Genomic DNA, 19,634 nt, shown 5'->3' on the forward strand with positions numbered 1-19,634 from the left:
GAACCTTAATTTTTCTTGCTTCGAAATTGTCCTGAAGGCATCTGGGAGTCTATCTTCCTTGGCTAGGAATTCTCTGACCCCACAGAGGCAGCTGAAATGGAAAGGAGATCTTGGGTTGAAATGGGAGCTGAGGGTGGAGAGGATTAGAAGTTCACTAATTCACCCAGTGAGGTGAATCAGAACCTGCAATCTGGGGCAGCACCCTGGGGCGTCCCATCCCTTCAGAGAAGCCTCAGCTTCACTGCGTGAAAGTTGCTTCGACCACCCAAGCAATTGTCTGGAGACTGAGACTCAGGGCTTTTCTGGTTGATTCCCCAGAATTCCCAGTTGCCTGCTGAGTGGCTGTGTTCTCAGTGGGAAGAGCTCTGCTCTTGGTGACCCTGTTCATGCCATGTACCCATGGCCCCCTTCATCCACATCCTCTGAGATCTGAGCCCCTTCTTCCCTGGGACGGGCTTGACTGGTTCAGATCTGGGGCTGACATGGGAATGTGTCTCCTTAGAGCTGGACCAGTGTCCATGCGCTTCTCCCTCCCCCTCACTCGCTAAACTCCGGGACCCAGTCTGTCTGCTGAGCCCTTCTGCCTCCCCTCCTCTTTCTTCTGCATCTCCTCTCTCCCCAGAGCGCAGGGGAAGGGGCCTTCAGTGAAGAAGGCACCTCTGAGCTTCTGCCTGGGAAAAGGCTAGTCTCTTGTTGTTTTCTTCCTGGGGGTACAGGTGAATGTGCGGGGAAGAACATGTGCTCTGCTGGACATGAAGTTCTTGGGTGTCCTCAAGAAACAGTTGGGGGTTCAAAATAACAGAGAGTAGGAAAGTTCCAGCCCCAGAAATGCCATAAAATATGAGCAGTACTTATCTCTGGCTTTTACTGAAATGCAGCAGAGCTAGGACTGCAGTGTCTGCAGTGTCACGACCCTCTTGGTGGTCTTTCCTCCCAGATGTTCGTGGACCATCTTTTGTTCTCTGGCTTTGCTCCCGATGGGGAGACACGTCAGGTTTCCCACTCTTCACAGAGACCATGATCACAGACATCGGGTCCAAATCCCCCATCCAGGGGCCGAGGCAGGAATCCAGGCCCGCACCAGCCAGGAGAGGAGCAGAGAGGAAGCAGAAAGGGTGCGGTGTGAGTGCAGGGTGGGCTCAGCAGAGCGGCCCTCCCCTCCTTGGGGTCCTAGTTAGGTGTCCTCTTTAGGGTCCTGGGGAGAGGACGTTTTCCTTCAGTGGCTGTGACCAGCAGCGTGGTGTTCTGGATGCAAAGGGGTCGGGGTTAAGGTCAGGGGCATTAGGAGGAAACTTGAAGGAACATGGGGCAATTGGGGTTTTTAAAATATGGCGATGGACGAGGGATGGGCAGTCAGCGATGGCATCCACGAGGGAGCATTTGTAGGCCAGCTCCAGGGACATCTGAGGTCTGAGGGGGCAGGGGCGTCAGGGAAGTGAAGATGGGCAAGTTCACAGGGGTGGACTGTGTGGGCATGGAAGGCATCTATGTCTTCTCTAAGAAATACTTGGTTGTTCCTACTCTTCATAATTCCAAGTAACAAGTTACGGGAGAATGTTATTTCTTCCCAGTGTCGGCTATGTGCTCATAGCACAAGCTGATGTAGAAATGAAATACAGGTTGTGGGCTCAGGGCTGCCTCTAGGGAACTATCCCATTGTGTGTCCAAACATGACATTGCTCTCCATCTTGCTGTCACGCCTGGCGTGTTAGTCACCACGTCTGGGCTGCCACGCTGAGTAGCATGTGACCCTGCCCCATGCTCCAGCTTCTTCCCTGAGGTGGGCACTTGTCACCAGGGCAGCGGATTCAGAGGCTTGCATTGTAAGGCCTAAAATTTCACTTATTGCCATGATATTTTCTGAGGCTTACAGGGCCTCAAAAGCCTAACTTTGAGTTCCCCAGCTCTCACCAGATATGTCCCCCCACCTGGCCAGTTCCCCTTAACTGGACCAGCTGCACTCCACCCAGTTTTCAACCTACTGGGTTCCGCTAACCCACCAGTCCAGAAACTGTTCAAACAAGCCAATCACATCCTCCTGCAGGAACCAGGGGCACACTATCCTCTTGTTGCTGCAAAGCCGGCCTCTCACGGCTCTTGCTGGTTCCCTCTGCTCCTGGGTGTAACCCCCGTGTGGCCCTGCATGGTATGCTGTGTCCTCCTCCGGGCTCTGACTGTATGTGACTAGTAAACTGCTGTGAGTATTATCTGCCCAGTGTCAGATGTCATGTGTTTGGCCATCTTGTACTATTTGGGGCAGGAGATGCCTCCCTCACTGACTGAATGCATCCCCTCACAATTCATATGTTAAAACCCTAATCCCCACTGGGATGGTATTAGGAGATGGGGCCTGTGGGAGGTAATTAAGTCACCAGGGTGGAGCCCTCATGATGGGATTAGTGCCCTTATAAGAAGAGACATGAGGGACTTCCCTGGTGGTCCAGTGGGTAAGACTCCATGCTCCCAATGCAGGGGGCCTGGGTTCCATCCCTGGTCGGGGAACTAGATCCCGCATGCCACAATGAAGATCCCATGGGCCACAACTAAGACCCAGTGCAGCCAAAGTAAATAACTAAATTTTTTTTTTTAAAAAAGGAGAGACTTGAGAGCTTGCCTCTCTCTGCTCTCCATCCTGTGAGTTTACAATGAGAAGACAGCCATCTGCAAACCAGGAACAGAGGCCTCACCAGGAACTGAGTCTGCCAGCATCCTGATCTTGGATTTTCCAGCCTCCAGAACTGTGAGAAAGAAATTTCTCTTGTGTAAGCCTCTTATTCTGTGATGTTTTTGCTATAGCAGCCTGAATTGACTAAGACACTCACCACTGGGGTAAATAGGAAGCGATAAGACCAAGGCTGGACAGGAATCTCTGGTTGGTTGTGATGTGAAGGGATGAAGGGGTCTCTCTGACCACTTCTCTGGGAAAGAATTTGAACTTGGAAATACCCAGGGATTGAGGCAGTTAACAGAGAGAAGTTGAGTTGGAAAGGCCCTGAGTTAGAGAAATGCTGGAGGGGCCACCATGGGGGCACCTGCGGAAAGTAAGTATACGCAGAAGCTGTGAGGCAGAGAAGCAAAGTACACGAGGAATATATCTGGCAGAGAAAAGAGAATGGTGCAGAGGAGGGAATAGGCGAGACACAGAGGGGAGGGCAGCAGAGTGAAGGCCCAAGAGCCTGGCTGCTGAGGTTCCTGGAACCACCTTAGATGCAGCCCAGCCCTCCTGACACTCCTGGGTCCTGTGCACATGTATCCTGTGATACGACCTGCCCCCATGACCCTGCCCATTGCTTTTTCTCCAAACTGAAGGAGCCTGGGTCAGTGAGGATGTATTTTTATTTGGAGTCTGTGCCCCATGCTGTAACCAACCAGCGTAGCATTGCCAGGCCCTCCTCCCTTCAGGAAACTGGGACGGCTGCTGCTTTGCCTTGCCTTGTGACCTTGGCTCACTTACCCCCACAGGCAGGGCTTACTTCTCCAGTGAGCTCACTACATGGGTACCTGCCCTTCTGCTGGCAATGGGTCCTTACCCAAGAAGTCCAGCATTGACAGAGCTTTAGTCCTTGTCTCAGGTGAGGGGTGGGCATCATAAGTACTTAACTCCTCAGGTCATGGACACGATAATATTTCTAATGAAATTCCAGGATTGTTTCCATTATAAGCTGGAAAGTTGGGAGCCAAGGATGGGTGAGAATTTTATCTTATCCAACTTGTGTATTTATTTTATTATAGTATTATTATTTTTTCTGATTCTGCAGGCTAACAATGATTGACATGCCTTCTCTGAATGCTGCAATGAAATGCTCTTGAAAAATCTATATTTTTGTATTTGAATACAAAGAAGAGGAGAAAAAATATTTGACCCACTCTTACTGATTGACTGATCCTAGCTCTTGTGAACAGGTACATACTATTTTATTTTTCTGTTTTATGCTTTATTTGTCTATGTATCTATGTATCCATGTATCTATCTATCTCTCTATCTTCCTTCTTTCCTCCCTCCGTTCCTCCCTCCCTCTTCTTTCCTCCCTCCTTCCTTCCCTCTTTCTCCCTTTCTTCCATCCTTCCTTCCTTCCTCCCTTCCTTCCCTTCTCCTCCCCTCCCCTCTCCTCCCCTTCCCCTCTCTTCTCCTTCCCTCCCTTCCCTCCTTCCTTCTTTCCTTCCTTTCTTCCTTCCCTCCCTCCCTCCTTCCTTCCTTCCTTCCTTCCTTCCTTCCTTCCTTCCTTTTTTCTCTTTCTCACATCATGCCACAAAGCTATCTCGCTCCAGCCTTGCCCTTGGCTGCCTCTGCTTTGGCATTGATGCCAGGCAGACTCTCCCCAGTGGTGATCTGGGTAGCTCCAAGCTTAGAACCTCACAGCTCTGTAACTTCAGAGGAAAGAATTTCCCCTTTCCAATAGTTTCAACAAAAACCCAGCATTGGGTCGCATGCTCCACGCTGAAGCAGTAATGGAGGTCAGGGAGATGGGTTATGTTGATCGAGCCATAGGCTTAATCCTGGGAATTGGGTATGGGCTCAGCCTCACCCCTGCCAGAAGACTGAGTATGAGAGCAGGATGGTTCTCAAGACTAATCCCGGGAGGGATGCCTGAAGGAGGGAGACTGTTAGTTCACAGCTGCCCAGGGCCCTGCTTGCAGCCGTGGGTCTCTTTCTTCCATCAAAACTGCGGGATCAGCCACTCCCAGCTGATCACCCTGTGTTGTCAGGGGTTGATATGGAGGATCAAAAACTTCTGGGGGGTCTGAAGCTAAGGGTCTGCAACTCTAGGAGGACGGTCCTGTACCATTCAGCAGAGACAACGAACCTGTGAGAGGTCCTGACCAATGAGTGGTTCTAAGTGTTAATGTATAAGATGTCCATTTGATTTCTTCTGGCCAGAGAACAGAGAAACCTCTTGGCAAGGATTAGAAACCTGGTGCTTCTTTCCTGCTGGCAGATTACGTTCTTGTGGGAGAAATAAGAGCTGGGAGCCTGGAGTGGGGAGGGGATTGGGCACAGGGAAGGGAGTGAGAGGAGGAGCCCTGCTGATCAAGCCTGGAGGACTGTGCCCCTTCCTGGCCCAGACCTCGCCCTTCTAGCTGAGCAAGGGTTCTCCAAAGTTCTGCTTTTGAGGTTCTCTCAGCTTCTCAGGCCCAGGAGGAAACAGCTCCTGAGTGGGCTGACGTGGGCCCTTCCTGTATGTGGGGAAACAGAAACCAAGGCAGCCCCTTTCTTTTCTGCTGCTCCCCTGGGCCTCTTACAGGCCTCTTGGGGGGTACCTCTGGCAGCTCCCCTCCCACTTGGACACTCCTGGGGTCTCAGGCAGCGCTGTTATGGACTTCACGTTTTCCTGTGTCCTCTCCTCTCTGCTCAGCTTCCAACTGCCAGGAGGTAGCAGGCTTGTGGATGGAGTTCCTGCATTCTACACACACACGCACGCACACACACACACACACACACACAAACATACACATATACACATATACATATACCACACATATATACATACATACCTACACATATAAACACACACACATACACACACCACACATATATACACACACATACACATATAAACACACATACATATCATGTACACATATACTCATGCACACACACGTATACACACATACATATACGCATACACATATATATCACACACATACACACATACACATAATCACGCATACACATATCCATATACGCAGTATATGGATACACAATACACAAATATACACATGTACAAATATACACATACACGCATATATCACACAATACACATATGCACATACACACACATACACACACACACACACACACACACTGCCATGGCATCATGAGCTGGGTGTAGGCTGGCACCCCCCTCCTCACCCTGCCGACGAGCTGTGCTCCTGGCTGTCTGTGGCTGCGTTGACAGTGGCCGTCCATGACACAGGCTCCTGCTGGACCTAAGCTGCTCTCCTGGCCTGGCCGCAGGAGGAGGCATGTTCAGTGTGGCTTCTCCACGACGGAAGCCGGACGGCGGGCTTCTCAGGTGGTGCTCGGGGCCCTATGGGAGGCTGACTCCAGCATTTGGGAAAACACTGTGGGAATAGGATGTAGGGACTGAACGTGAAAATGGGAAAAATCAACACAATTTGGATGGAACAAGCCACTTGCAAGGTAACTGACATCTCGTAAATGGGCCGCTGGTGAGATAGGGGACAAATACGTAATTAGATTTTCATGAGATAAAGAAAATGTGATCCATTTCGATAAGATTGTAAGCATCTGGAGTGATGGGGGACGGAGGAGCGAGAATCTACCGTCATCCTCAGAACTGACCTCAGGAGGGCTGCCTTGACCAGCCCTTGGGGTTATTGATTCTGTCCAGCTGGTCACCCCCATGGGGGGTGGGGACTTGGGGCTGCACAGCTCCACTGGGATGGCTCACTCCTAGGTCTCGGCCCACAAGCAGCAGGAACCCCCTGACGCAGTGTTTGTTCCTCCTGGGAGTCACAGATCTCATTGTAAAGCAGCACATTGGCTCACCCCGCAGCTTCTTCTGAGTTGGTCCTGAGCCTGATCGGCTGAGGGGAGCACGGATGCAGTCAGCTTGAGGTGAGATCTTGGATTACGTTGGGGCCTGTTTGGTGTTTTCTGACATTACTTCTGACGCTAGATGTGTGGTGTTTTCTGAAAGCAACCGATTCTCTGACATCAGCTGAGTGTCCTACAATTCAATTCAATTCTGACACTCACCCCTGGAGTTAGCACAGACCCCACAGGTTAGGGGCTCAGTCCCACAAGACCGCCCCAACTTCAGATGCCACGTGCAAGCAGGCTCTCCAGGCAACCACACTTGTGCCCAGCCGACGGCAAATCTGGGGAACCCCATGACCCCTCTCAGGTCGATAATTCACTAGAATGACTCACAGAATTCAGGAAAACACTGTAATTACTATTACAGTTTATGATGAAGGATACAGATGAAGAGCCACATGAAGAAGTATAGAGGGCAAGGTCCAGAAGGAGCCTGGGAGCACGGGACCCTCTGTCCCATGGGACCCTCTGTCCACCACCCATGGAGGTGGGGTGCAATGCCCTTCTAGTATGTGGGCGTGCTCACCAGCCAGGAAACTTCTTGAAAACTCCTTGAATCTCTCTTGGTGTTTATGAGCTTTTATAACCCAGTAAGAGAGGTGAGAGTTTAGTCTTTCTGAGACTATCTCCCATCTAGAAGCTATCTAGGGGTCATTCTCAGTCCCCTTGTTAGCATAAACTCAAGTGTTGTTGAAAAGGGTTTGTTTTGAAAAACAAAAGACACTCCTGTTGCTCAGAAAATTCCAAGGGTTTTGGGAACTCTGTTCTAGGGACCGGGACTGAGACCAAATATATTTTTTATTCCACTGTAATCCCTTTCTTGTCATGCCAGGTGTGAGGTCCCGAGTGGGCAGAGAGTCTCCTCAGCCCTTCCTTTGACCTGCAAACACCTGCTTACACTGACCCAGCCTCCTCCCTTACCTGACCTCCTGTTATTTAAGAGCGTCTGGGGCTGGGATTAAGAGTCAGTCATGGGTCACAAGGATGTTTTCTCTGCAAAGATGAGAAGGAAACCCTGACCCCCTCCTAAGTGGCCGGTGAAAGGTGTCTGTGACATTGGGGCAGAGGTTAGGGTTTGGGACTACACTGGAGCATGGAGAAGGGGAGGATGGGCCTGAGGGGAGGAGGCTGGTGCTGAGGGAGAGGGAGAATGGGGGTGCAGACTGGCGCCTGGGAGCCTTGAGGGGAAGAGCCCAGACGGAGCGCTTCTGCAAAGTCAGCAGCGGAGGGAGGCAGGCAGAGCTGGTTCGGAATGACTCAGGGGCATATAAATCCGGGTATCGCAGCTTCACTTCCCACCACTGCTGGCCCGCAGCGTGGCCTTGAGGAGCCCGGGGCAGGGAGTAGCGCTGGAGGACGACGGAAGCAGAGATGAGGGGTGACGAGGTCCACTTCTGCACAGGCAACCAGAGTGTCTCCCTGTGCTCCCGAGGTGAGAAAACTGGGGCCCCAGCCCGTCCTCACCAGGGACCGGCCTGCTGCGCCCCAGCCCTCCGCCATTTCCCCTGCCTGGCAGGCTCAGTGCTGGCTCAGCTTCCAGAATTAGCAGGCAGGGCAGAAGGTGCGTCGGGTGAGGACAGAGAGCCTGCGGCCCACACCCAGTCTCCGTGTGACATCTCCCCGGACCCTTTTCCTTGGAGATGGCAACCTGTCAAGAGAAAGAGAGCGACCTTTGAATTTAGGGGGACCTGGTTTTGAACCCCATCTCTGCACACTGGGCTGGTGCCATGAGGCCTCAGGGACTCCGGGCTGCCGTCTCTCCCCTTTCGAGTGGGTTTCCCTGTACACTCAGCCCCCAGACTCCCAGGCATAGCCCTTTTTAGGACACCCATGGGGGACTTCCTGACCCAGCTGGGGAGGCTCCAGGACTGACCCATGTCAGCCCCCAAGGGCTCCGCGTCTCACTCCAGTCGGGATCCATGGAGCAAGGCTGACCCTGGGGCGCTGAGGTCAGAGCTCCTGCTGGGTCCCCTGCCCTCCCTGCTTTCTGCTTTCATTCAAACGACACCTTGGTTGCACCAGATTCTGTGCCCTGTGCATGCCTTCCAGGCTCCGGACTGTGGTCTTCTCTTAGCCTTTACGTTGCTACCACAGCCTCCACGAGCCCTGGTGCACGCCCCCCAGCACTCATCGCCCTTCCCCACGGTAAGCGTGGCAAGTGTTCTCAGCCCCAGCGGACAGCCAGGAGGGGGAGCCCAAGGGGCGGAGCCTGTCCGCCAGCACAGCACAGTCTCGTCCCGTACCCTGGCTTCTCCCCTGCAGGGCTGGACCCCGGGGCAGTGGCTCCTGCAGCCCCCAAGATGTCGAGGCGTTTGCAGGCCACCCTGGCCGTTGTGGCCGTGACCGTGGTCTCCTCTCTTGTGGCTCTCTTCGTTGTGGGTAAGCTCCTAGGTGACCTGAACTCGGCTGACTCTCTCTCCTTCCTGCATCAAGGTCCCAAAGAGCCCCAGATGTACCCCCTCTACTCCCAGGAGGGTCACTCCACCTCTAGTCCCAGGCCCAAACCAGAGCTTTCCTGGGACCTGACCAAGGCCTGTCCAAGGGGAGCCTCCCAAGAGATGAGGCCCATGAGGGGAGCTCTGCGGGGTCGTTGGTGCCATCTCCCCCCATCCCCTCTGGACCCCTGAGTGGAGGTGGGGCAGACTGTTCCTCCAGGCTCAGTGCTGAGGGATTATGCTGACCTGGGAATGGGGTATCTCAGCTCTACAGCATCCAAGACCTGCACTGGAGGCATACGCCTCCCTCCAAGAGTTTCCGGAAGACAACAGTACTGGGCAGTTCCTCAAGGCACCCGATGGTAAGTAGCCGCAGTAGGGGGTGGGTGGGAGGGAGCGGGGACCTTGGATGCCCAGACCCTTAGGACACACTTCTTCCCTGATACCCTCAGGGCCACGCTCCTCACAGAAAGGCATTATCTTGTTTTGTTTTTTTTAATGGATTTTTTTTTTTAATAAATTTATTTATTTTATTTATTTATTTTTGGCTGTGTTGGGTCTTCGTTGCCGTGCGGGCTTTCTCTAGTTGCGGCGAGCAGGGGCTACTCTTCATTGTGGTGCGTGGGCTTCTCATTGCGGCGGCTTCTCTTGTTGCGATCACCGGCTCTAGGCTCGCGGGCTCAGTAGTTGTGGCACGTGGGCTCAGTAGTTGTAGCTCGCAGGCTGTAGAGCGCAGGCTCAGTAGTTGTGGCGCACGGGCTTAGTTGCTCCGCGGCATGTGGGATCTTCCCAGACCAGGGCTCGAACCTGTATCCCCTGCATTGGCAGGTGGATTCTTAACCACTGTGCCACCAGGGAAGCCCTTAATGGATTTTTTGAGGTATAATTGGCACATAATAAAGTATACATATTTAAAGCGTACAGGCTAAGTTTTGACATATGTATAAACACGTGAGACATCATCACCATCAAGATAATGAACATATTCAACATCTTCCCCGCAAAGTTCACTTGTACCCTTTGTCATCCTCCCTCTCTTCTCCTCCTTTCGTTCCCAGGCAACCACTGACCTGCTTGCTGTAATATACATTACTCGGCTTTTTCTAGAGTTTTATATAAAAGGATTTATAGTACGTACTCTTTTTTTGACCTTTATCAGTCACGTGATTTGTGAATATTTTCTTTTAGTCAGTGGCTTGTCTTTTTATTCTCTTAACAAGATTTAAATTTTGATAAAGTCTAATTTATCCATTTTTTATTTCTTTTATGGATTGTCCTTTTGGTCTGTATCTAAGAAATCTGCCTATACCAAGGTCACAAAGACATTCTCCTATGTTTCCTTCTGGAAATGTTATAGTTTTTGGGTTTTACATTTAGGTCTATGATTAATTTTGAGTTTTTTTGAATAATGATGCAAAGTATGGTTTGAAGTTCATGTTTTCTTTTTGCATATGGGTATACAATTGTAGAAACAATTATCCTTTCTCCTTTGTATCTTTGTTGGAAATCAATTGTCCATACATGTGTGGATTCTCTATTCTGTTCCATTGATCTAAGGCCCTCCTGGTCTTACCTCAGCACAGTGGCTGAGGTCTCACACACTTACCTAGGCAGGGCTTTAGAAATAGGGCGGGAATCCTCCAGAAAGGGTCCTGGCCTATTTGGATTCTTCTCCCTATTCCTGAAAGGAGGCTGGAATGGGAGCCTCACACCATGAATGTCTGAACTTACGTCCTAGCTCGTGAGGTTCACAGAGGGTGCTAGAAGAACCAGAGACAGCTGCAGGTGGGTTTGGTGGGAAAGGCCATGCAGATGGAAGGGGCTACAGAGTTTCCTTGAATGACCCCAATGACCAAAGCCTTTCACTCAGGTCTCCCACATCCTCAAATGGTTCTATAGGGACCCTTGCCCTACATAACATTGGGGGTGCCAGCCCTTTAAAAGGCTGTCGCAGCTTAGGGTTCAGTGTCACCTGGAGGACTTCCACCATAGCCTTGTGCATTGAGCAGAATGCTTCCTCGACGGGTACCTGTTTTATTTTGTTTCTGTTTTTCTCACCCCGTGGATTTGTGATCAGAAAATTTCTATGTTTGTGGCCTACATGTTTTTTAGGTAGTAAAAATTGTGTATCAAGAGGCTTCACGCTTAGTGTGCAAATACAGTGTAGGACTAAACATGGGCTTTATTCATACCTATTTTCTTTACCATAATGACCCATCTAGTGGTGAAATTTCAGTGGAATTAAACATCAACAGCTCTCAATGACATAATCAGTTATTTTCAAGTTCAATTACAATGGCAAAAGCATCCAGTAGGCAAGTATTTCAGTCCTTCCGCTCCCCAGTTCACATGGGATAGTTAAGTAGGCCTTTATTTCGTTTTTGGGTTTACATTCTCAGGCGGCCATTCCCAGGGTCTGGGTGGTTACAGGTTGCTTGAGGAGAACTCAGGGTTGTGCCATAGACATTTCCCTTGGAAATCTTAAGAACACTCTGGTTGGCCCATGGAATGAATGGCTTCCCAATGTAATGGGCCTCTTAGCTGCCTTCTCCATTTCCTCCATCCAGATCCCTACCACTTTGGCAGGGGGGCAGAGCTGCAAGAGGCTATCCAGATGTTTAAAGGGCACGTGGAGAATTCCAGCACCTGGAGCGTGGAGATCCAGATGTTGACGTGCAGAGTGGACAATGTCAGTTCTCAGATCCAGATGCTCGGTGGTCATCTGGAAAGTGCAAGTGCTGACCTCCAGATGGTAAAAGGCATCTTAAAGGATGCCAGCACCTTGAGTTTCCAGACCCAGATGTTAAGAAGTTCCTTGGAGGGGACCACTTCTGAGATGCAGAAGCTAAAGGGAGATCTGGAAGAGACACAAACCTCACATTCCCAGATCCAGAGTTTCTTAAAAAGCAGTTTAGAAAACACTAGCACTGAGCTCCATATGTTAAGCAGAGGCTTAGAAAATGCCAACACGGAGATCCAGGTGTTGAAAGCAGGGTTAGAAACGGCAAATGCTCAGGTCCGATTGGCAAACAGTAGTTTAAAGAATGTTAATGCCCAGATCCATGGTTTGAGAGGCAATCTGGATAGTGTCAATGATTTAAGGGCCCAGCAGAAAGTTTTAAGAAGTAGTTTGGAAGGTGCTACTGCTGAGATGCAGAAGCTAAAGGGAAGTCTGCAAAATACAAATGCTTTAAACTCCCAGACCCAGACCTTTATAAAAGGCAGTTTAGGCAACACCAGTGCTGAGATTCAGGTATTAAGAGGTCATTTGGAAAGGGCTGGCGATGAGATTCGCCTGTTAAAAAGAGATTTGGAAACTGTCACTGCCCAGACCCAAACAGTAAATGGTCGCCTGGAGCAGACAGACGCTCAGATGCGAGTATTAAAAACAGAGCTAGAAAGCGCCATTGCCTTAAGTTCCAAGATTCAGGTGTTAGATGGTCTTTTGAGAAATGCCAGCCGAGAGATACAGACCCTAAAACAAAGGATGAAGGATGCTGCGGCCTTAAATTCCAAGACCCAGATGTTAGAGAGAAATCTGCAGGAGGCCAGAGCTGAGGTCCACAGGTTGAAAGAGGATTTGGAGAACACCAAAACACTGACTGCGAAAATCCAGGAGGAGCAGGGTAGCCTGGAGACCCTTCGTGCAGCCTCTGCTTCGCAGGAGCAGCTCCAGAGGACCCAAAGTAAGTTGGAGGGGATGCTGGGGAGGGTAGAGCCTCCTGTCCCTTCAGCCTTCTGCTTACTTCTACATGCAGCCCCCTGGGAAGAAGTGTGGGTGCTGGAGAGGGGCGGGACCCCACCAAAGGCGGCATGATCCCTGCTTATCATCTGACCAGAGTGACAAAACAAACATCTGGGAAACAAATGAGAGCTGGTGGAGGTGTGTAATAGGGACAGAGTGTGCCAGCAGGGCCAGACAGCCTTATTTCCGACTTCCTGCTAGCCCAGATGCTGTGATTTTCCTCAAGTTGTTCACCTTCTCTGAGCTTCACTTTTCTCACCTGCAAAGTAGAGACACTAATATCTGCTTCACAGTGAGGATCAAATGAGTTAACACATATAAAGCATTTAACTAAGTACCCAGCATTCTTGCATTCATCTGACAAGAATTTTTTGAGGCCCTAGGATGCGTCAGGAGCATAAAGATGAACAAGATGTGATGCCTACCCTTGAAGCTTGCAGGCGGGTGGAGCAGCCTTGCACAAAAGGCATAAGAGATGCTATGTTGGGAGCAGGTCTAAAAACTGGGGTTGGGGAGGAGCAAAAGAGAAGGAAAAGAAGGGATCTTCTCCGGGCTGATGTCCTCTGGTGTAGACAAGGACTTTCCAAGGTGGGGAGGAAATCTTCTGGGGGAGAAAGGATCAAAAGATGCTTTGATGGTAATTTGGCCCTTGAACTGAGTCCTGAAGGACCAGTAGGTGCTCGCCAAGCAGATAGGATAAGGGAACAGCAGGTCACAGGCATGGAGATGTGAACCATGAGGTTCAAGAAACTTCAGGCAGTTCTGTCTGACTGGACTGTGGCCAAGTGGGTGGTTGATGAGGTGCAGGCTGAAAAGACAGTAGGCAGGGGCCAGAGTGGTGGCTTTCAAACTATTTTGAATGTAACCACAGCATGAAATTCATTTTACATTGTGACCCAGTATAATTATGTGTCACACACACACACACACACATTTCAGAAAGCAAAACTTTTACCACATGAATGCACTTTAATATTTTATAATCTATTCTCCAAAAAACCCTACAACCTCAATACAACCCATTAGTGGGTTGATGACTGTGGCTGGAAAAACACTATGTGAGGAAGGGAGGCAGATCTGGAGAGACACTAGCTAGATGTGGAAGGCCTCTGAGCTTGGGTTTCTTTTTTTTTAAATATATTTTTAAATTAAAAAAAATGTTTATTTATTTGGCTTCATTGGATCATTGTTGTGGCACGCGGGCTCTTTAGTTGCGGCATGCGAACTCTTAGTTGCGGCATGTGGGATCTAGTTCCCTGACCAGGGATTGAACCCAGGCCCCCTGCATTGGGAGTACAGAGTCTTAGCCACTGGATCACCAGGGAAGTCCCTGAGCTGGGGTTTTGTCCTTCAGGAAATGAGGATCTATCGAAGGGCTTCAAGGAGGCTGGCTAGATGGGTCTCCAGACTGAGACAGGGAATAAAAGAGGAAGACAAGCAGCGAGATTTGGACACGCTGAGTCTGAGATGCTTTGGGGGTATTCAAGTGCCCGTCATCTGCAGGCTGTCTGGAGTATAGGAGAGGGGCCCTGCTGCGCACAGAGATGCAGGAGCCCTGGGTATGCTGGTTCTGGTTGTGGCAGTGGGAGTGGGGAGTTTGCATGAGATAAAATGCTTCGTGAGAAGGAGGCTGAGGGTGGAAACAGGAAGTCAACCTTTAGGTGACAAGAAGGGAAAGAGGTGTTTTTGAAGGAGACTGGAGAAGGCAGTCTCAGAGGCAGGAGGAGAACTAGGAGATGTGCAGTTGGGGAAGCCAAGGAAGGAGAGCATTTCAAGAAGAGAGTGGCTAGTCCTGGCAAATATCTAAGAGAGGCCAGGTAAAAAATCAATAAGCAACTGCTAACTTCAGGCAATTAGTAAGTCATTGGAATAAAGTTTCAGTGGAGAATTGTATGTGGCCTGGAGGTCAGACCATGGTCAGTGGGGCGTGAATGAGAGATCAGGTGCCCAAGTCATTCAGGGGCCTTAGCTGAGAAGAGGAGAGAGATGAGGCCAAGGTGAAGGGGATGGAAGGGTAGAAGGAGGGATTAAAAAACAACCTGTATCTTTCATACTAATATCACAAAACTTCCATATTAATTATAGACAATGTGGCAAATATTGAAAAATAGAAAGATAAGACTATGACAACTTGTATTTCTGTAAAAATGTCTATTTTTACAGTAAGAACCCACTGCTAATATTTTGGTGAACTTCCTTGAGAGGGTTTTTCTAAATTAGGATAGGCTTGATCTGCGGGTCAGAAAAAGGCACCAGCAAAGAGGGAGGAGATTGAAGGAGAGAGAGACAGGGGTGGGGGGTTGGGGAGACAGTGTTGGATGGGGGGAGACAGAAAGAGAGAGAGAGGAGAGAATGAAATGCACAGCTGAGTGATTGACCTTGAGGGGTTGGGATAGTACTTGAACCTCTGAGGCTGGGAGAGGAGGAGGTGTGGAAGTAGATGTTCACCCAGGTTTGCGGATGTGGGTACATGACACTGAGGGAGCTGGATATTTAGTGGTGTCTCTGTAGAGTAGGAGGTCCCTGGTGAGAGAAGAGGGAGGGAGCTGTGAGGGAGGGGGCCATTTGGAGCATCTGCTGAAAAGATGGGGCTGACAAATGAGGGGCTTGACAGACAGCACTGAGGACCAACTCCACTGTTTTGCTCTGCTGCCCTCTGTCAGAAGCCTGGAAGTCTTCCCTTCTTAATGACTCTCCTATGCTGTCCTCTTAACTCCCTCCTATATCTTGCTACTGCTTTGGTACGGACCAATGCTTCTCCACCTTGGGGACACACTGGAATCACCCAATGAGCTTTTAAAAAATGATGCCTGGAACGAACCTCCAGAACTCTGACTTTCCTCTGGGGAGAGGGGTGGTTCTGCGATGCAGCCTGGGCATCAGAGTTTTTTAAAAAGCTCCCTAGGTGGTTCTAATGGGCAGTCGGGGCTAAGAACCATTAGTTTAACTTTTTCTTAAAGGGCCAAACAGTCGACATTTTGGGCTTTTGGCTAAACAGTCTCTGTTGCAACATCTCTGCTGTTGTAATGATAAAGCAACCAAAGACAGTCTGTAAACTAAAGCGCACGGCTGTGTTCCAATAAAACTTTATTTATAAAAAGGAGCTGCTGGTAGGCTGTAGTTTACCAGTCCTTGGTTTAGACTGCTGTTTCTCAGACTTTGGAGTGTACCAGAGTCACCTGGAGAGTTTGTTAAAACGCAGACCGTCAAAAAACAATTTTGGATTCAGCTCGTCTAGGGGTGAGTCTGAGAATCGGCATTTCTACCAGGTTCCCAGGTGCTGACGCTGCCGGTCCTGGGACCACACTTTGAAAACCCCTGGTTTACACACTCACTATTTATTATTCAGACATTGCAGTTGTGTTGTAATTGGTGTCTCTGGCCCGATTAAGATTGCCTTCCTCCTGTTGAGCATCCACACCATTACCAGGTTGACATTTTTACAGCGCAAATTTAAGCATATCATGATCCTTCTTAAAACCCTTCAGGGCTTCCCACCGCTCACAGGAAAAATCTTCCAAACTCCTTTACGTGGGATGTGCGATTTTGTGCTGGTGAACCTGTCCATGTTCATTTCCCATCCCTTGTGCACTGACCATTCCAGTACTTGAACAGATCAGGCTATGCCATGCTGTTTCACACCTTCGTGCTTTTGCGGCTACTCTGTCCCCTGCCTGGAATGCTCTCCTTGGCACTGCCTATCTGGCACACTCTTCCTCAGGCTTTTAAGACTCAGCTCAAGTGACCTGTCACCTAGGGTGTCCTTCCTGAGCCCCGCGTCCAGCCCAGGTGAAACAGACCACACCCTCTTCTGTGCCTCTAACGTGCAATGGTTTTCAATCAATGCATCTTCAACACCTTTTTGAACATCTGTCTCATTTGCTAGACAGTAATTTCCTTGAGGGCATGAATCATGTCTTATTGATTTCTCTATAACAGTCCCTGATTCATAGAAGTTGAGGAATGTTGAACAAAAGAATAGATGAATGAATAAGTTAGTCTATTTTGGCACCATTTCAAGCAGCTGTGATAAGGACGATGTTAAAGAAGAGAGTGTCAGGACAGGGAGAGATGAAACAGCTGAACGAATCAGGGCTTGTGCTCACGGGATGAGCTATCAGAGTCTGAAATTGTGAGGTCAGGCAGACCAGGGGATGAAAAGGTTCCAAGTGTGGTCCTGGGTGTGGGCAGCTGAAGTGGATGGAGATGAAGTCAAGGAAATGAGGGAAGCTACAGGTTGGCTGTGAACTCTCCCAGGGAAATGGCAAGAATTGAGGTGCAGAGAACTGTCAGGTGATAGCAATGAGTTGGGAAAGAGGGTAGTATAGCTAGGAAGCAGGAGCCTCGAAAGAGTATTGCTGGGTAGCAGAGCTGTCTGAATATCCCCGGAGTGATGGAGCCACATGTCCTGAGCTGCTGCTGGGCAGCGGGCTGGGGGTGCACCCTCCCAGACCGTGCCCCTGTAGCACTGGGCATCAAGCATGGCAAGGGCTTGTGACCCTCAGCGGTCAGTCCCTGGACAGATCAGGACCCACAGCCAGCTCCTGGTTCTCTCTCCTCCCCCACCTTTGCTCCAGATCAACTCCTCCAGCTGATCCTGCAAGGCTGGAAGTCCTACAGTGGGAGCTTGTATTACTTTTCTCATGCCAAGAAGACTTGGCAGGAGGCTGAGCAGTTCTGTGTGTCCCAGGGAGCCCACCTGGCCTCGGTGACCTCTGAGGAGGAGCAGGTCAGAGCTGTGGGTTTGTGGTGGTGCTGCTGGGGTTGATGTGGGATCAGGGACTTTGGAGCTTTGGCCTTCCCCCTCTTGCAGTGGGCATGGCAGAGATCTTCACGTCTCCTCTGTCAGTCAGGGAGCAAATATTTATTGAATTGTGATGAGCATCTTGCTCTGGAGGTACAAGCACTGACAGCAAACCCCAGTGTCCTCAGTGAATGAGGGAGACACCCAGAGGAGTCAGCAGAGAGGAAGGGCAGAGGGCGGTGGCACCAAGTAACTGCCCTTAATGTGTTGGGTGCAACCTTCCCTCCCCATTCCCTCATTTTCCTCTCAGTCTTCCTCTCTAGTTGTCAATCTTGATTTTAATGTCAGTTCATCTAATGGCTATGGAAGGCCCATGAGCAGAAGATGCAGGCTTCTTGGGAAGGCCAGACACACATATGAGTTTGAGGAGCACCAAAGGCCATAGAGCCCCAGAGTGGCCCATATGCCGAAGGTTCTTATCAGAAGTTACTAGGGCTATTGACAAGGGCCCACTGTAGGTTTGAAATCTAACTTACAGACCTGTCCAACCCTTGTGATTCGTCTGTCCGTCAAAGGACTTGCTGGTTTGTAAAACACATCTTCTTAAAAAAACTGTGACCAGATCTGTCTTTGTCCCAGTAAGGCCACACTCCTCATCAGGTCAACGTGGGAGAAGCTGGACTTCCCTGAGGTGACCTGGCTGCTGCCCTTATCTGGAAAACCATGGGACGCATGGGGGTGGTGCCCAGCTCCTGAAAAGTGGGCTTCATGTCCCTGGGACTAGGGAGGGCGTGGCTTGGATTCCTCTTCCACGCGGCCTGGTGAACAAAGCTCCTCACACAAGGTCACACGACCCTGCCTTTCCTCCACAGGCATTCCTGATACAGTTCACGAGTGCCTCTTACCACTGGATTGGCCTCACTGACAGCGGTTTGCAGGGCTTCTGGCGCTGGACAGATGGCACACCATTCAGTAGTGCCAGGAGCAGTGCGTGAGTCTAGCCCCTGTCTGGTGCCCTCCCAGGCACTGTCTTGGGCAGGTCTGGCTAGAGACTCTGTCCTGTGTGTGTATCCCTGCCCACGAAGTGTTAGTGTTCTGTGTGATATATGTGTATGATGTGTGTGTGTGATGTGTGTACGAGGTGTGTGTATAGATGATTGTGTGGGTGATATGTGTGTGTGTGTATCATGTGTGTGGTGTGTGTATGATGAGTGTGGACACCAGCATAGCTGTGATCCTCGCCTGGACCCCTCCACGAGGGCGTCAGAACAGGACAGGTCCCGGGGCTGGCAGGCAGCCTATGAGTGGGTCTTTCTGTTTTGTTGTGTTTTGTTTGTTTTTGCCTATCCTATACCCTACTACTTAGGCCTGGTCCCAAGGAGCTTTGCCCCCATCTGAAGGTATCTGAATATGAATTCTGGGGTGGGGACTTGCAGCTTTAGACACCCTTCCCATCCCTCCATTCTCAGTAACTAAGGACAACCTCAGCAGAGCCATCCTGAGGGCACCACTGGCCCCATCCTGGGGCTACCGGGGTATTAGGGATCTGTGTCACTTCAGCTCCTTATGCCACAGCAGGGCGAAGGGACACTTCTTTCATCTAGCAGAATAAAGCCCCCTTGTTTCCAGGTTTTGGGACAAGAATCAGCCGGACAACTGGCGACACGGGAATGGGCTTACGGAAGACTGTGTCCACATGCAGCGGAAGTGGAATGACATGTACTGTACCGCCCTCTACCACTGGGTCTGCAAGAAGCCCGTGGGCCGGATAGCCTGAGGGCAGGCGGAGCTGAGCCCCTTCTCCAGGATGCCTTGGGAGCCTCTGAACTCAACTTGCTCTCTGGGGACTTCCATTTGGCCTTTGTTTCTCCTGCCCTGTCCTTTTGAAAAAATCTTCCCAACATGTTTACCTCATGTGACCCAGCACAAGCAATATCTCCTCAAGGCAAGAGCCTTGTTTTGCCTCTGTATCCCCCTCGGCAACCAGCACAGGCCTGTCAGACAGCAGGTCCTCAATAAATACTCGGATGAACGGAAGTTTGGCCTTGTCTCTGCAACAGCTGCCAGGCTCACTTCTCCCTGCCTTGGTTCTCCTTCCCTCAGGGTCCCTTCTGTCTTGAAACAAGCATATCTTGTTTAAGGGCTTTA

General features: G+C 50.3%; 2 protein-coding genes and 1 long non-coding RNA gene across 6 annotated transcripts in view; 2 read left to right on the top strand and 1 right to left on the bottom strand.

Moving 5' to 3' along the window:
• CD207 (CD207 molecule) overlaps positions 1–2,704 on the top strand; it is a gene marked incomplete at its 5' end in the record, with an annotated part of 20,564 nt that extends 17,860 nt beyond the window's left edge. The window contains 1 exon segment of the mRNA XM_082426207.1: positions 2,640–2,704. Coding sequence (XP_082282333.1) covers positions 2,640–2,649 — 10 coding nt within the window. The 3' untranslated portion in view covers positions 2,650–2,704.
• The window catches only part of LOC309643419, a 149,901-nt gene that overhangs the window by 43,019 nt on the left and 87,248 nt on the right, over positions 1–19,634 (bottom strand). The gene's annotated exons all lie outside the window — the stretch shown is intronic.
• Positions 13–19,523, top strand: CLEC4F (C-type lectin domain family 4 member F). 4 transcript variants are annotated; one of them, XM_082426016.1, is made up of 11 exons: positions 13–2,762; positions 3,759–3,903; positions 6,420–6,580; positions 7,395–7,629; positions 7,849–7,994; positions 8,825–8,941; positions 9,264–9,359; positions 11,565–12,683; positions 17,320–17,471; positions 18,359–18,477; positions 19,116–19,523. In XM_082426016.1, exons 5-11 carry the CDS (start codon positions 7,934–7,936, stop codon positions 19,261–19,263), a joined length of 1,812 nt encoding a protein of 603 aa, XP_082282142.1. In that variant the 5' UTR covers positions 13–2,762; positions 3,759–3,903; positions 6,420–6,580; positions 7,395–7,629; positions 7,849–7,933; the 3' UTR covers positions 19,264–19,523. The 4 variants fall into 4 exon arrangements, with proteins under 4 accessions (XP_082282142.1, XP_082282143.1, XP_082282144.1 ...); XM_082426017.1 differs by lacking the exons at positions 13–2,762; positions 3,759–3,903 and having other exon boundaries at positions 5,569–6,580; XM_082426018.1 differs by lacking the exons at positions 13–2,762; positions 3,759–3,903; positions 6,420–6,580 and having other exon boundaries at positions 6,600–7,629.

Source organism: Balaenoptera physalus (assembly GCF_965194825.1).
Source record: "Balaenoptera physalus genome assembly, chromosome: 15".
NCBI classification, from domain to species: Eukaryota; Metazoa; Chordata; class Mammalia; order Artiodactyla; family Balaenopteridae; genus Balaenoptera; species Balaenoptera physalus.